General features: G+C 38.2%; 1 protein-coding gene across 2 annotated transcripts in view; it reads left to right on the top strand.

Annotated features, from left to right (window-relative positions):
* Positions 1-15,432, top strand: part of EPM2A (EPM2A glucan phosphatase, laforin) — a 35,916-nt gene extending 20,484 nt beyond the window's left edge. For both annotated transcript variants that reach the window (XM_066315623.1, XM_066315624.1), the window contains exons 3-4: positions 12,006-12,247; positions 13,609-15,432. In XM_066315623.1, the coding sequence (XP_066171720.1) occupies positions 12,006-12,247; positions 13,609-13,889 (523 nt within the window). In that variant the 3' untranslated portion in view covers positions 13,890-15,432. The remainder of the gene's footprint in view (positions 1-12,005; positions 12,248-13,608) is intronic.
* Positions 15,433-16,068: the final 636 nt, after the last annotated feature.

The following is a 16,068-nucleotide window of genomic DNA, read 5'->3' as shown; positions in this document are numbered from 1 at the left end:
AAAAAAAAACCCAAAAAACAAAAAAACCCCCAAAAAAACCAAACCCCATTTTTTAAAAATAGAGAACTCCTGGTAATTCATGTCAGTCTTTGAGCTCCAATAAAAACTGCAACATTGATTGTTCATAAATTTAACTCTCATGATTTTTTCCAATTTTGTCATCCAAGACTTCTTCAAGACATTCTACTATACTTTGTAGTTTTGTGTTAAAAAAGACACACATAGGTTCTTCTGGGGCCTCTCAGTAGCTCCATTACCATCCCAGCCTCAACCTTTGATGTTGGCTGCACATCCACCAGGGTTATTCATCTTACGTTTAGAATCCAGTACTAGGTGCATTAGCTAAAATGAAGTTTTCTGACAATTTTGTTGGTAGCACTATGCACATGTGGTTCCTTTGATTTGAGTTTGCTGTGAGAACACCTTATTTTAGATGTTTATGTAGCTGACTGTGGTGAGGCATTAATTCCATTTTTCTCCATGTTTTCAAGTTGTTGTCCTGCAGCCTGTGCTGTTATAGTGTATATCTGTCTCTCTTTAAAATTCAAATAAATTAACTAATGCAGGCCTAGAAATTCTGGATAAATTGGAATGAACATCTATATAGAGCTCATCAAGGCTGTTTTCAGATGGTGCCACAAGGGATGAATGTGCATCTTTCTCTGACTGTTGAAGTTCTGAGAGATTCCATTATTTTGTACATGTGCAAATGGCACCATGTGGATCATAAGGCCACTTAGCAATAATCTGTGCTTTGCAATTATGCAATTTTCATGAATAGGTACTTGTTTCTGAAGCATTGGAATGTATCTTCATTGGATCTGAAATGCTATATTTTGAAAAGTTGATTTATCTTTTTTTGTTTTCCCAGTCTAGATTCCTAAGCAGTCGCTAATAGGTAAACTCTGAAAGAAGACAAAATATATTTTTACCAATGATTCCCGAATCTTCTCAGGCACTAACTTAAAGTTCATTTGTAGCAGTTTAAGTCAATTTTGTCGAGATGATTTAACTTACAGGTGCCAGGAGTGGCATCATTCCCATTGCTAAGCATTAATGCTAGAAATTCTCATTCCTATTGCCAAGAGATTCATGGCTTATTGCCGTCTGGCTGAGTTTAGCAGCCTGTTGTTCTTGTGTTTCCGGGTATTTGTTCTAATTCAAAACAAATGGGAATGTTGGCAATCTAAGGGAGACATATGTGGGAAGTAACCATTGGCAACCATGGCTGCATGAGACAAGATTCTATAATTGGAGCATTTAGGCACTAATGCTTACAGGCTAATGGAGGAGTCCTTTCCAGGTTGTTCAGTACAAGCCTTGGAACCTGACTCTCTTCTTAGGCTGTATTTTTGTAATTGGCACACTATCTACTTTCAGAGAATGTTTATGAAATGAAAGTACAAGGAGAGTAATTCCTTACAAAGGCAAATCTTGCTTTCTGCTGCATACAGTGTGCTCCTTAGGCATCAGTTGAAATCTTGCATGTATGTTTGAAAATAAATTCTGGCAAAATCCTATAAGGCTAGATCTGAACACCCTGTCCTACAAGGCATTGGTGTGCTTGTGAGTCACTACTTATCTTTACAATAGAAATACATAGAAAAATGTGGCATGAAATGTTTCATTTTGAATACAGGGAGAATAACATTTAGTCTTCCACATTTCAGTTTTGGCTATGTACATAAAGTCTTCTGTGACCACATTACTTTGGATCATATCTAGACTAGAGACAAAAAAAAGATTATTAAAAATGTATAAGAGATAAATTAATTTGCTTTAAGCTTTTTAGTGGAATAAGTGAAGAAGAAGGGACAAGAGTTTATGTTGTGAGTCTTTTCACTGTATAGACTCAAATGTACTGCAAGGTTGATAACAGCAATTCTACTGAACTTACTGGAGTATGTGTCTCTACATTTTAGAGACAAAATTAGGTAAGTTTGATCCATTATTGTGTCTGGAGAACAAATATGCAATGAATGAGAGTATTTTCCACAGGACATGTAGCTTTTATGCCACTGGAGTTGAAGCAAAAGAAATTGGCTTGAAATAAGTCGATGCTACTGTAGTTTGACTACTTCTGGTGCCTGGGATAGACAGCATAGTTTAATGAAGACTAAGAAAGAGGATCTATTATTATTTGTAAAAGACATTTAGGAATTACTACAAAAGGGGAAGATGAATTATTGAAATTGAACCTTCTTTAAGATCAAATGGATATTAATTGCTTCTGAATGAATTCAGAGTGTAAATTAGAACAAGGTTTCTGTCATCAAAGGAATGATGTCTGAATTCTGGCATGACCTTTCAAATAGGGCAGGAAGGACAAGGAACCTAAATTATTTCAAGATGGAGCTTGATAAATGAATATAGGTAGTGATTCCAGAAATAGAAATTAAAGTTTATGATTATAGTGTCATAGATCATAGGCTCAGAGAGACCTCAGAAAATATCCAGTCCATTTCCTTGCCCCAACTTAATCTCAATTACATTTAAATCATTTCAGGTTTATCCAGCCTGATCTAAATTATGATCTCATCTTAGTGATGAGGCTCTATAGGCCTGTTACTCTCCCATTCAGTTACCTCACTATTCCAACCATTAAAAAGCTTTACTAATCTCAATTTAAGTCTTTCTAGTACAATTTAAGTTAATTTCTTCTTGTTCTCTCCACAGAAGACTTGGAGAACAAATTAGTATCTTGCCCTCTATAGCCCTCTAATATATGCTTGAAAACTCTTTTTTTCCGAGAATCAGAGTGATTGACTTTGGAATAGCTCACTATGTTCATTCTGATATTAGTCCTTGGATCTTTCAGTCTTTTCTCTGTAAACTTGTCTTCTAGAACTCTCATTGTTCTGGCACTCTCTGCTGGGCTCTCCAGATGTTTCTCCCTTCATCCCAGTTTTCCTGATGATGGTCTACCAGTACTGCATGCAACAGAAGGATTATTTTGTGACCTTCAACATGGTGCTACGGCTTATCCAAGTATTATCGTCATTTTTGCAGTGTGGGATGTGGTTTACTTCCCAGTTGTCTATGTGTTTTCATCAAGTAAGTTCCCTGCTGTGGCAGGGTATATATAGGATGTTAGCAATGTCCTTGATCTCTGCATCTGTCCTTATGAGACCTTTTTTGTGAGTTTCTTCTAATAAAGCTCTTATGCTCCCTGTAAGGGAATGTTTGGGATTGCTGTGGAAGGGGAAAATGGGCCAAAAAGAGAAAATTTTGTGGATTTGTCTAGACTAAAGTCTTATGTGACTTTAATTCTTCTCACGTGGATCTTTTTATTGTCTATCCCTGGTGAATTCAAAGCCAGGACAATCCTGAAGCAGACACAGCCTACAGGATGCACTGGAAGGTTGTGAGCGGGAAGAGCTGTACTGTGCTTAGGCATGGGCACGGCTGCTCAGTGTCTCAGAACCTGAAGAGAGCACTGTGGAGCCTGCTGTAAGAGCAGTTTGGTGGATGAAGCGGGGACCAGGAAACCCTTTGTACTGTCAAGCTGATGCTATGGAAATCTTTTCCTGAGACAGCAGAACCTGAGGGCAGTGTAACACTGGAACCACTTTGTAGCTGAATGTCTGTGTTTCAGTTACAGGTTTGATATTATTCTTACCTGCTTTACTTTTAGCACATTGTCAGCTTGAGGTCAAACCTTAATGGCTTATTTGCTTGGCATATCAGTAAATAAGGTAGTTTTGTGTCACAGATTTGTGAACATGGAATAAATAAGATACTATTAAGCATAAGACTCACATTTCAAGGGCTTGAGAAACTTTGCATATTGCTAAACTGACAAAGTGTTGTTCTAAAGTGATAAAAGCAGGTGTTTCTTTCTACATTCTGAGTCTGCTCCCATGTGAGAGGCTAGATAAGTAGTTCAAATTACATCTAAGAAGAAAATTTGCCAGACCTTAATTGCTTTTCATCAGAGTTCCAAATAAGTAGAAGTAAAAAAAACACCTTGGAACTACATTGTAGCCTGTTTAATTTTCCTCATTTAAAACCCTGAGGTAGAATTCTTAACATCACAATAAACAGCACTCTTTCAGTGGTAAAGTAGAACAAATTTAAAAGCAATGACTTGTGCTCCTTCTACATTTGACATTTAGGTAAGAGCAATTTTTTGTTCAAGAATATAAGTAATTTCTACAAGGTCTGCAGCTGTGTTGTTTCAGTAGGATAAGTTTTAGCATTATTCAGTGCTTTTCTCTGATGGCTTCTGCTAAGGTTATGGCCATTTATTCCATCTTTCTTGATAAGAGTAATCTTATTAGGCCTGTTTATTCTACCTTGGAGTTAGACCATAGCATCATCAAATCTTGCTCTTCTGCTCTGGCCACTACTACTTGAGTCAGTGCTGGGAAATCAAGTGCATCTGACAGTTCTCAGTCAATCCTGCTTTAGTCAGGCCTCTCAGCACGAGGAGTCCATTGGTTTGTCTTCTGCTAGGAGACTTTATCAGTAAATCAACAGGAGAAGGGATTAAGACCACAGCCATTTACCCTTGTGCCCTATGCAATATGCAATGAAATGTCAGTGTTGTAACCCATCAGTTCTACATTATTATTTCATTGGGAAGGAGGCATTTTGCTGAGAGATCTTTCTGTCCTTTGTTTAAGCAGACTATAGTGAAACCAGAATTCCTGTACAAGACCAAACCAGGGACTCCTCGGTTTTGATATCTGCCCATGCTGTCTGTATTTTGGAGGAAGACACAAGACTAAAAAAAATATTTTTAAAATGTTGCCATTTTTCTCATCTCTTGCTAGTTAGTTTATAGGTGAAGCTATATGGAATTTTATATTCTTTATGTCTTTTATTTAGTTAAAGCCAGTTGGTTTCCTCTTCTCATATATATTTAAACAGTTGCTAAATTCCCTCCTAAGAATGTTAAATTCTCAGTCTGCCCTCATTTGAAAGAATTTTCACAAGAAATAGCTAGAATGTACTGTATTTTGAATATTTTAATTTTTTTCTCTATCTTTCTTGATACAATAAAATATTAATAAAAGGTTCAAATTTTGAGTGCATAGAATAGGATCAGTGATTTTTAGACTATTACTATAAATTTTCCATTACTTTCAGTTCACTTCTTGGTACAGGCTCATATTTCCACTTTGACCTCTTTATAAAGCAATGCTTTCACGAGTGTCACAACAAGCAGGTACTGTTTCCCTTTCTATTTGATTATAGTTGGCTTAAAACACAGTGATGTGCATATGAGATTATTTATTCCAGGACATATTGCTGAGATACATTCATCAACTGTGAATCTCATCTGCTCCTTTGCTGCATATTCATTTAGTTTAATTTGACACCATTGGCAATTGAAGCTAATATTGGTCTGGGCAAACTCTGGTCTCTCCTTGAGTAGGTTCTTCTGTTTGGAGAGATCTTAACTTGAAAAAAGAATCCCATGTTGAATGTAGGTCAGCAATGACATGCTGTAGAAGAACTGCCAGGGAACTATAAAGAGGGGTAAAGCCTTTGAAGCACAAGAAGTAAGTAATCTTTGGTTCTTCTCAGAAATGTACTCTTTTCAATACTGGGCATAACATAGTAAAAAAGAGAGAGTGAGTCCAAAGGCAAACAAGAGTGATCAGATGCTTTGAATATATGACAAGTATGTGTGTGTGTATGCGTGAAGAATGCAAAGCTGTGTTGGAGTGTGTTAGTAACTTAGAGATAAGTAAAAGGATTTTACAGAGTAAAAGGAAATAATCTGTTCTTTGTGTCCTTTGTGGAGACAAGAAAGTATCTCTATAACCTGTGACTGCACTATTCATATTGGACAAAAGTAAATTTTTTCTGAGGTGAAGATAGTAATCAGTGTGTTTTCTACATATCAAAGAATACTTGAACATGCTCAGATCTTCCACTGGAGAACAGAATTTGGTAATTTGAAAATCCTTCTCTGTTTGTGAATGCATTTAGGGCATTAGACGGCAATCTAAGTAATGTTTCTAGATTGCTCTGGCAAAAGTACAGGAACCTCATCTCATTTCTAGGAAGTGCTCACTGTCACAGGTTCAGAGAAAAGAACAAGGAAGGCCTGGAAAAGAGATGTCTAATTTGGTACTTCAGGGAAGGCACACACAGACCTATGAATAAGCTGCTGTATGTTGTTAGAAGGATGCCACAGGCCAAAAGAAGGAGCACATACAGGATGATAGTTCTGGGTCATCATAATCCAGTGGTATCGCCATTTAAAGTGATGTGCCTTGTCACAAGGCAGAGAATACAGAAAATATGAAAGCGCATCTCAGCTATAGCTGGTAGGATTTCCTATATTCTCATTTTGAATATGCCCAAAGCAATACTTCTGGAAATCTCCTTTTTGTGTCAAAAGAGACAGGGAACAGACATCTGGTTTCTGAACTAGTTTAAATTTGGCTGAAAGTTGAAAATTTCTACGAAGCCTTTGGTTCAGACAGATCGTGATTTTCCATTAAAAATCCACCTTATAAAAGAATTCTGAATTAGTTCCTACTCCAGTGCCATCAGGGGAGGAAATAGGAATGCAGTGTAATTGGAAACAGTCTCTAGTAGTTCAAGTGCTGCAGAAATCATCTTTAATGCAGTTGTACTTCAGGCCTATATTCCCTTTGAGCTGCTTGCTTGTAGTGGTACCAGGGTAGTAGCACTACACTGGTGCAAAAAATCACCCTGTATGCCTAGAAGCAACACAAAATGCTGGGGGTAAATTGACTGAATTATATATTGCTCTTCTGGGAGTGCAGATTGTTTTACTGCAAGTTCTATGCAGCTGTGGTTGCGTGCTATGCCTTTAGGAAATAAGAGTCTTGAGGGATGACAGTCAATGTAATCATTATTTTGTTTGTTGTTTCAGCTAAATTGCTCTGTTTTGTTATATGTACATATTAGTACTTATATCCACTGTCATCAGATGCTTAACGGGATCTAAGGGAGTCTGGTGTAGACAAGTGAAGTGGAGTGCAAGCTTTAACACAGGCTACACCTTGACCTGGCACTGAGGGATGATTCAATCCATCATTTTTCCTTTAAAATAATAGACTGGACCTTGGTCAAAAATATCTCTGGTATAAACAAATGGCATCATTGATGGATCACTGTTGCCAATAACCAGTGACAAATACCCTGCTATTTTTCCTTAGTTTGGCAATGTCATATCTTTTGAATAAAGCTGGCAACTATCAGGATAAAAGGATGTCTGTCAGTGCCTGGTAGATACTCTGATGAAATGTGTACCTTAAGTGACAAATCCTATCCTTTTCTATAAGAACTGTGACTCTTAGAGGGTTGATTAATTTTAGGGTAGATTCCAAGATGCCTCCTCCTAGCGCACTGATGATTGTTCAGATCTGGAAGCAGTACCTGAGTCATTCCAGCTTGCAACTCAGCATTTGAAAGAAATTTCTATTTAGGATCTGTTTGTCTCAAAGCATTACTAGAAAAAGTAGAACAGGAACTGCTGAAGAAGCAGAGTAGACATTGGTGTGATGGAGGAAGAGCTGACTGCCTGATGCAGTAACCTAGTGTCTTCCCCTAGGTCAGGTCACCTTCCCTGGGAATCAAATCCCTACAATTACAGTTGCTGGGCTGGTTTTGTACTGTACATAAGATTGAGAGGTATGGTGTGTCATGCTTTGTCAACCAGCCTGAAAATTAGTCTGCACCATTAAAAAAAAGTTTCACAATGCTAATTTTTCATTGCCTCAGACTCATTTTGTCCTTAGGGATGGGAAGATCATTTGCATACACATTGATTAAATGGAATGTATTTGTAATTTTGGATGCATTCACTCTGAATTGCTATATTTTAATCTAGACTGTGCAGGGTCCTGGGGGGAAGCCAACTAACACAATATATTTCTAGATCATTAAAAATAATTTAAGTGTGCTGGAAAAGGAGTGTACAAGTGTTTGCATGGTGTTCCATATTTAGTCTGTGGTAATGATAAATAATTGTTGTTTTTCTCAGTTTATAAGTCAAAAAGCAGGTTTTAAATATGTCAGCCTTTAGTCTGGGCTCTGCAAAAATAAACTGAATAACGTTTGCCTAACATTTAGTCCTTGTTTCCACAACCTCAAGCTTCTCATAATAATTCATCCATTGGACCCCTAAAAGTTCTCTCTACTACTGGTGGAGAACTGAAGTGTAGGGCAGGCTGAAACTGCCTATAAAGAAAGGGCTTATAGACAATCTGCAAGTCTTAATTTCAGAAGACTGCCAAATGTCATTAATATTTAAATCACTCTAGGTGATTCTTTCATTGATAAACTGTCTCTGACTGAATTGACCATTTCTTCTGGAGCCAAGCATGGTTTATTATCCTTGATGCAGAGAGTAAAAATGTACAAAGTGCCATTTTTATAGTAAAGCAAAATTTCAAGTAGAATTTTGCTAAGACACCATCCTGTTTTGATATTTTGGAACATCAAAGGGGTTTGGCTGAAAAGATTAAAGGTCTGTTGATCACTAATAATTTCCTAATGTTTTTTGATGTGCTTAGGGATCACATGATCTGCTGCTGGAATACACCCACATGTGACCTGGAAAGCAGTGGCTGTCAGAGAGCTCAGAGCACTATAACTTGACAGTTTAGAGAGAAATGTAAAAGAGCTCTCTTTCCCATGCCAAATAGTTTTGTGGCTAAAATCTAGCTACCTACTGAGGTTCCATGGCAACTCAAAGAAGGGCCACTGTTGACAGAGGCTCTAAATTATAGGAGGCCCAACAGAGAGCAAAACGGCACGTCGAACCGATGTGGTTAGCATGGCGTTCTCCCTCTATTCTCTCTCAGAGCATGGGTTAGATAGATTCTTAGTATAGTTTACAATGACAGGCCGTACAAAGAATGCAAACAAACACTATTTGTCTTATTCTTAAGGTGGCTGAACTGTTCATGCCACAACACTACATACTCCTAGAAGCCCACTATTCCCTGGGTATGCCTTAACATGAATTTTGACCTGTGCCACAGGGGCCCACAGGCCTCGTAAGCCAAAGGGCTCAGTCTGGAGTTGCTCAACCCTCAATCCAAATATAATTCATGTCCTCGCTATCTAAGAAACTCCACAATAGGCCACATTGAAAGGAAAACTAAAAGTTGTATCATTAAAGAAAGAGATGTAAAAATTAAGTTACCACATTCTTGCTTGGTTCAATATATATGTTTTCCTGACCTCAGTGTAATGAAGCCCTCAGTAGGGCTATCAGAAAAATGAATATATAAAATATAGCTGCTAAACTCTCCATTAGTCTCTGTACTTGCACATGCACTAACCCCTTTTGTTCCTTCCTAGTGATGTCAGAAATTGGTAAGGTTTGAACACATAAAACCAAATAGAAATATAGGTACTATGCAGTAGGATTATCCTAGAACTTTTACATAAATTTGCTGATAGGATAGCTCTGCAGTACTGTTTTCTGCATGGTAAAAGGGTGGTTAAGCCTTGGCCAGCATGACCAAGAATCACAGTTATTTGTAGGTGGGTAGGTAAGGGGCTTGTAGACCAAGGTCAAGGCTGCACCTTGATCCTCTCGAAGGCTAAACTTCAGGACCTGATCATAAAATTAATTCATAAGAATTACCTGTCCTAAATACATCCCTTAGGTGATTCTCTGAATGCCTCCACTAGTTTAGTTAATTATGGGGAAAGACAGTGAAAAAACTTGGTAAACTCTTCAGATTGTTCAGTAAATGCAATTAGTGTTGTGCAATACAGGAGGTCTTGTCATGTACAAGACCTGTTAGGCTGCAAGAACAAAATAAACAAATGGTCTGTATCCCAGGGATCTGGCAGATAGCACATCTTGTGATGTTCACCCATCAAAAAATCATTGGGGGAAAAATTATAAAGTGTTGGTTTATCAGTAAGCAAGAGTACTATCCAGATTGGTTTTTTTTATTTCAGGAATGCTTTAGTCAGTTTTAATTCAATCAAGTACTAGAAAGCATTTTTTTTTTCTCCCATCAAGGTAATTTAGTGCACTGGATGTTTCACAAAGTATCAAGTGAATTACATATGTATGAGTCTCCAGGAAAGCCTTTGAAGGAAGGCTACTAATGTTCTTGTTCTTGAAATAATATCCTCATATTGTCACAAGGTATTAGTGATATTGCCATTTCCCTGTCCTGGGAATGGAGTTTTGTGAGCATTGCTCATCTCCAGCCATTCGTCAGCATCTGTTAGGGCACTGTAGCTTACATTCACCACTCTGAAATGCTCTAATCATCGTGGCAGGTTCCTGTGGCAGAATGCTGGCAGCGGTCACTCTCTCAGGATAGGATGGGGGCTGCCATGGGGCTGGCACGTGGGAAGTGGGGCAGTGAAGCAGTTGTTGCAGTGCAACTTTGCCCCTCCCTCTGATCAGTGAGAATGCTTGAGCTGGTTATGTTGGAATTTTGGGCAATTCTTGAACATGTATGGGAAACAACAACTAAGTTTAAATCTTTTCAAGTGATCTCATTGTTGGAACATGGTTGGAATGGTTATTTGCTATGTAATATATTGGTTTAAATTGGTCTCAGTTACCATATATTGAGATCAAGTGGTTTGTGCCATTGAAACAGGGGCTGTTAAGGCCCAAGGCTGTGTTTGTGTAGCTAGTATGCAACTCACAATGGATGCAGCTTACAAACAGGAAACAATAGTAATTAGTGCTTCCTGGATCTGAATTTTCCTTTTTGATAATATTATAGTACTAATATAGCAGGATTTAATAATTACAGTAAAATACAAGTCTTATATTAAATACTAGTACTTATTACTGTGATAGTAAAATGGAAATAGCCACCTGATAATTTAAGAGTGGTTTATAAGTTCCTGTAAAAACAGGACCCTAAAGCTTTCCTTATTTGTTGCTGAGGTTAAAATTGGGAAAGATCATAAGACATGCATGGCAGACATGTTTGAGGAGCTTGCTTTTGTTTTAGATTTGCATTTAATAGTGTTTGCTAAGTTTGTGGTTAATAGTATTACAGATTTGTTGCAGTTAATAAGGTTTGCAAAGTTTTATGTTAAATGCAGGGATATTTTGTGTAGTTTGTGGATTGCATGTTCAAAATCGAAGTTAATGGAAGCCTAAAGAAATTAAAGTAGATGACTAGGAGTTTGAGCATCTGAATAATCCATTGTAGATACCATCAGTTTAATTGCATGTGCATATTAAAACCCCTCATTTGAAAACAAGTTTCTTAATATTCAGTTTATAATGTTGAAGTATACAATAGTTTTATGAGAATTAGCAATGGGAAAACGATAGAACTCTTGAAGTTTGATTTAGATAAACAACCATATTTCTGGTACTTTCCTACATAAACCTCTTTTCCTGAAAACTTTCTGGTCCTTCAGGCATTGAGGGAAGTATACATGTGTTGTAATTCTGTATTTGATTCCCACTAGACTCCAAGAGATCAGAGAAAAATTAGAAGAAAATTCCTCATTAATTTTTATGTTTCAACACAGAAGGGTATTCAAAATGCTTTTTTTTCCTGCTTCCCTCATTATAGTGGTAGCTAAAGAGTTGGAAGAGTTCTTTATGTTTGACTTATTATTAAATCAATGCCTATATGGATCATGTGAATTTTTTAGGTTTTTGTTGTTGTTGGGTTCAGTGTTTTTGTTTGTTCTCTCTGTGTGTGCAAACTGCATGAATCTTCAGAGTCTTTTTATTCTAATCCCTGATGTTAGTAATCTTCCACTGCAAGCTTAGTGATGAATGATGCCTTGGAGATCTGTGCTATAATTATGGTCTGGAATTTTTTCTCAGTTCATGTAGCTCTTTCTGGTAGCCTAGGAGCTTGATCCCCAGCATCAGACATCACCAACTCAACTGTAACAAAATAAGTTGTAGTGAAACAAGAAGTTTCTTACTGCCTGACATGGAAAGTCTGTGCTTAGCAGTGTTTGTGTGATGATGTCAAGCAGGTTTGGAACTGGAACACTGCTGAACTTGGCAGTTTCCTTAAGATACTGTAATCAATCCCTCTGCAATGTTTTCTCAATGCTAGGATTCTGCCCAACATCTGGCTGGGAAGTTGCCCTCGGCAGCTGGAGCATGTGACCATCAAGCTGAAGCATGAGCTGGGTGTTACAGCTGTGATGAACTTCCAGACTGAATCTGACATTATTCAAAATTCCTGGGGCTGCAACCGCTACCCAGAACCTATGAGCCCCGAAATCCTCATGAAACTGTATAAGGAAGAAGGTCTTGCCTATGTCTGGCTGCCAACTGCAGACATGAGCACTGAAGGTAATGTCACTCTTGCAGTAAATTAATAGCAAAAAACACTTTGAGTTATGAATCTGTCACTTTCATGACAGTTGGGAGGGAGGAGTTCAGTGTACATTTTGCATGAAAATATAGCTGGCACACAAGGTATAGTTTCTCTGTGTACTGTCTTTAATTATTCATATATTCTTGTAGGCAGAGGGCCCATCTGAAGTACTTTGTGTCTGGCAGTATTATGTGTATTTGAGTTTAAAGCCATCTGACATCAATAGCTGCTTGACTGTTTTTGCTTTCAGCTGGAGTTCAGCCTATATAATGAAAAGATGCTGTGTAGGTGGAAGACTGAAAGTTTGCAGAGCAGAGCAGCTTGCTACCTTTGCTGATTAAAAATGGAGAGACAGTGCTGGGTGTCTGCTATTCCCTTCCCAACAAACTTTTTCTTTAACTGTAGTATCCCAGTCTGATGAAACTCCAGAAAGACATTTATATAATAGTTTGTAATTAATTGAAAATACTCAGCACCTGAGCTGTAACATCAATTACTAGTACTTTTAAATCCTTGGTTGGAATGCTCAGACTAAAGTCTTATTTCCAATCAGAAGGCTAGAAAGTGAATGTTTTCAAGTGAGCAGCCTGCCAGCAGAAGAGAGTGCTTTCAACACAGTGAAATACCGCTGCCCCAAATAGATAACTGTCATGTCAGCAATAGGACATCAGAGAAGACAGGAGACCTTAAAAAAGGGATTTGAAAGGGCTTAATGTCACTGCTTATATGTGCCATGAAGAAAAGTTGGACTCTGCTGTTTGCAACTCTGGTTCCCAGGATAGCCAGAAAAAAGTGTCAGAAAATATGGCATCTGCATCCCTTTGGCAGTGAGAAAGACTATTCTGTGTTGTTTAACTGTATGCTTAGTACACAATGAAGTCATAATGGTTTTAAGTTGTACAGTAAAATGTTCTTCTCCCTCACTTATTGAAATGATGGCCTTCCTTACAATGGTTTGGAAATCAGCAGTATTTAGGTACCTTCACAAATACCTGGTATTAAAAAGAAACCATTTCATTTTTGGGTTGCTAACTTCAACGCTGGGTAAGTTGTGCTGTTCTCTATAATGTGTTGTCTTGTCTCAGTTCTTTGAAAATGAATGTGCCACACACATCTGATGTTATCAGAATGTATATTTAGGGAAGACTTGGGGCATTTTACAGTGATTCCATGTTACAAGAGAAGAATCAAGTTAGCCTAGAAGGTCATTTGAGAAAAGAAAGAAAAAAGCGGAATATGTCAGGTCTGCCATTATATCTCACAGTTCATCAGGCTGTGCAGGCAGAACCTCAGCCTTTGTCCAGTGCAGATGAACGTGCCTTGTTTTTCACCTTAGGAAGGATCCAGATGCTGCCCCAAGCAGTGTGCCTGCTGCACGGGCTGCTGCAGAACGGGCACACGGTCTACGTGCACTGCAACGCCGGCGTTGGGCGCTCCACAGCCGCCGTCAGCGGCTGGATGAAGTACGTGCTGGGGTGGAGCCTGCGCAAGGTGCAGTACTTCCTGGCTTCCCGGAGACCAGCCGTCTACATCGACGAGGAGGCTCTGAATCGTGCTGAAGATGATTTCTACCAGAAATTTGGGCATCTTCGTTCCTCATACCAAATACAGGAGTAGAAAAGCAGAAGAGGAAAAGGAAGGTGAAGAGGAATCCTTACATTTGAACCCTAAAGATTTAGAAATTTCTGTGACTCAGTCACCCACCTCCCCTCTTCAGATTATAAACTTGTAAAAGTGATGAGAATTTTGTTTAAAAAGTGCCTTAGAGTGTTTTTTATTTGCTTCCCTTAAGCTGACATGATTCCTGTTTTCAAGCCTTTTGGTGCAAATATGAGACCTAAAATCTGCAAAGTGAAACAAGATTCTCTTTTAGCTACTTGCCTGTAAGAACTGAGGCTTTAAGGTAGACACTAAATAAGATGTGAGGTGAAATAGAGGAATATTTCAGTGACAAAAGTACAAATATTAACTAGATTGAGGTTCAAGTTAGGATGGAGCAGATCATCATCAAAGTTGCTTAGTTATTTTAAGCAGATACTAACTAGATTGTTGCAGTGTTTTGTAGTAATTTTGTAGACAAGTGGTATTAATGAGAAAGACCATAAGAAAACTGGTTCTTCAACTCAGTGTTTAAAAACAAAAAGCTGATGTCTAGTACAGTGAACTAATATTTTCTCTTTGCCTATCTAGTTAATGTCAAATATTATGAGCTCCAGCTATATTCTTTTATGACATTGGGGTTATGCTAGGCTGTGGCATGAAGAGAGGACTCAGCTCCAGCTGTGGCAGCCTTGCTTTGTTGTGGGGCAGGAGCGCTGTTTGTTACATTATCCTAGGCTGTGAGTTCTCTGAGCTGAAGCTCCATTTTTCTCTGGTCCATGCAGTGCTGTACAAGGGCTCCCTTAGGTACCAAGTCAATCTGAGCAGTAACTGGGGTAAGACATTGGAATTGTGTGGTAAGCAATGTGCGTGACTGGCACCACAGCCTCTGGGCTGTTGGCCTAGATTGATATCTTCAATACAGCAAAACCCTTTCCTCGTACAAGCATTGGGTGTGTGTTCAGTTTAGCTGATTGAAGCTAATGCTGGGCTGTCTCTGGGCTGAATGAATACATCCCTCTCTAGGAACAAAGAGCAACTCTGCAGAGGATGGTTTCTCAGGAGCTTAGCCTCAGTGTTAGCTTTGTGGATGATCCCTAATGTTTTCCATTTCTGCTTGGTCCCTTAGCTAAACTAAACAGTGGCACCAACAGCTTCCTGCTCAAATAAAATCAATTTGCTGTAGGTTTCAATCTTCATAAATAAATAAAAGGAAACATAATTTCTCTAGGTTTATTCTTCAGTGAAATCTCATTTTTTTCCAGCCAAGTTGTCCCTCTAAAGATGCAGTCAGTGACAGAGTAGTTTAAGTAATAAATACTGATTTTCTGAATACTTAATGGAGAAACTATTAGATATGAACTGTTTATGGAGAATGTCCAAAATAATATTTTTTATTTATCCTATATTTCAATCATATTGAAAAGAAAAATGTTTATTTAAGTTATTCTATGTGTGGATTTGATCATGACTTCATTTCTGATTTTTTGAAGTAACACTGCCTGTTTACAAAATGGATGAGAAAATTTCTCTGTTAAATAAAGACAAAGCTACTATTCCAGCAGCCCATTTTGTCATGCCTTTGTCTCCCAATATCACAAATAGCAAAAAGGGTCATGACTAATATTTTTATATAGAAGTGGAACCAGCCACTTTAGTCGTAACAGCCCATGTCTTGTCTGGTGTGCTGTGTCAGTTTGATAGGAAATCTCAAAAAAACAGCACAGCAGTGGTGTCTGGATCATATGGCACCTCTGGTATCTCCAAAGACAAAAATAGGCATTTCTTCTTCTAGCCCAGTGCAGAGAGGAGAGGGAATGTGTGAGTGCTCCTATCTGGCTGCTGGGCTCACATGCAAATGTACAGAGCTACAGCTGCCTGCCCAGGAGTTACCTCATTTTGACTGAGTTTAAAGTAAAATTGGTGAGCTTTTGCTGCCATGTTCTCCTCAAAAATCAAGCACTGAGAGAAGGAGAATAACATAAGAAGTACAGAGTATACCTAAAGTTTTACATTTCTGCTAAGATTTATTTGAAACCACAAGCTTAAAATGTGTTTCCAAGCATCCCTGACAGACAGCCCTTTCCTCCAGATGCAACTTGTAATAAATGCTGGGACTAATACTTGTAGAGTTGATTCTTGTTCCACAGGTAATGTATATATATATATAAATATAATTTTAGGACCCTTGGGACTG

The sequence above is a fragment of the Sylvia atricapilla genome, chromosome 3 (genome assembly GCF_009819655.1).
Source record: "Sylvia atricapilla isolate bSylAtr1 chromosome 3, bSylAtr1.pri, whole genome shotgun sequence".
In the NCBI taxonomy this organism is placed as follows: domain Eukaryota; kingdom Metazoa; phylum Chordata; class Aves; order Passeriformes; family Sylviidae; genus Sylvia; species Sylvia atricapilla.
Note: the sequence above shows the minus strand (reverse complement) of the source record. Positions and strands in the feature narration are given on the sequence as shown.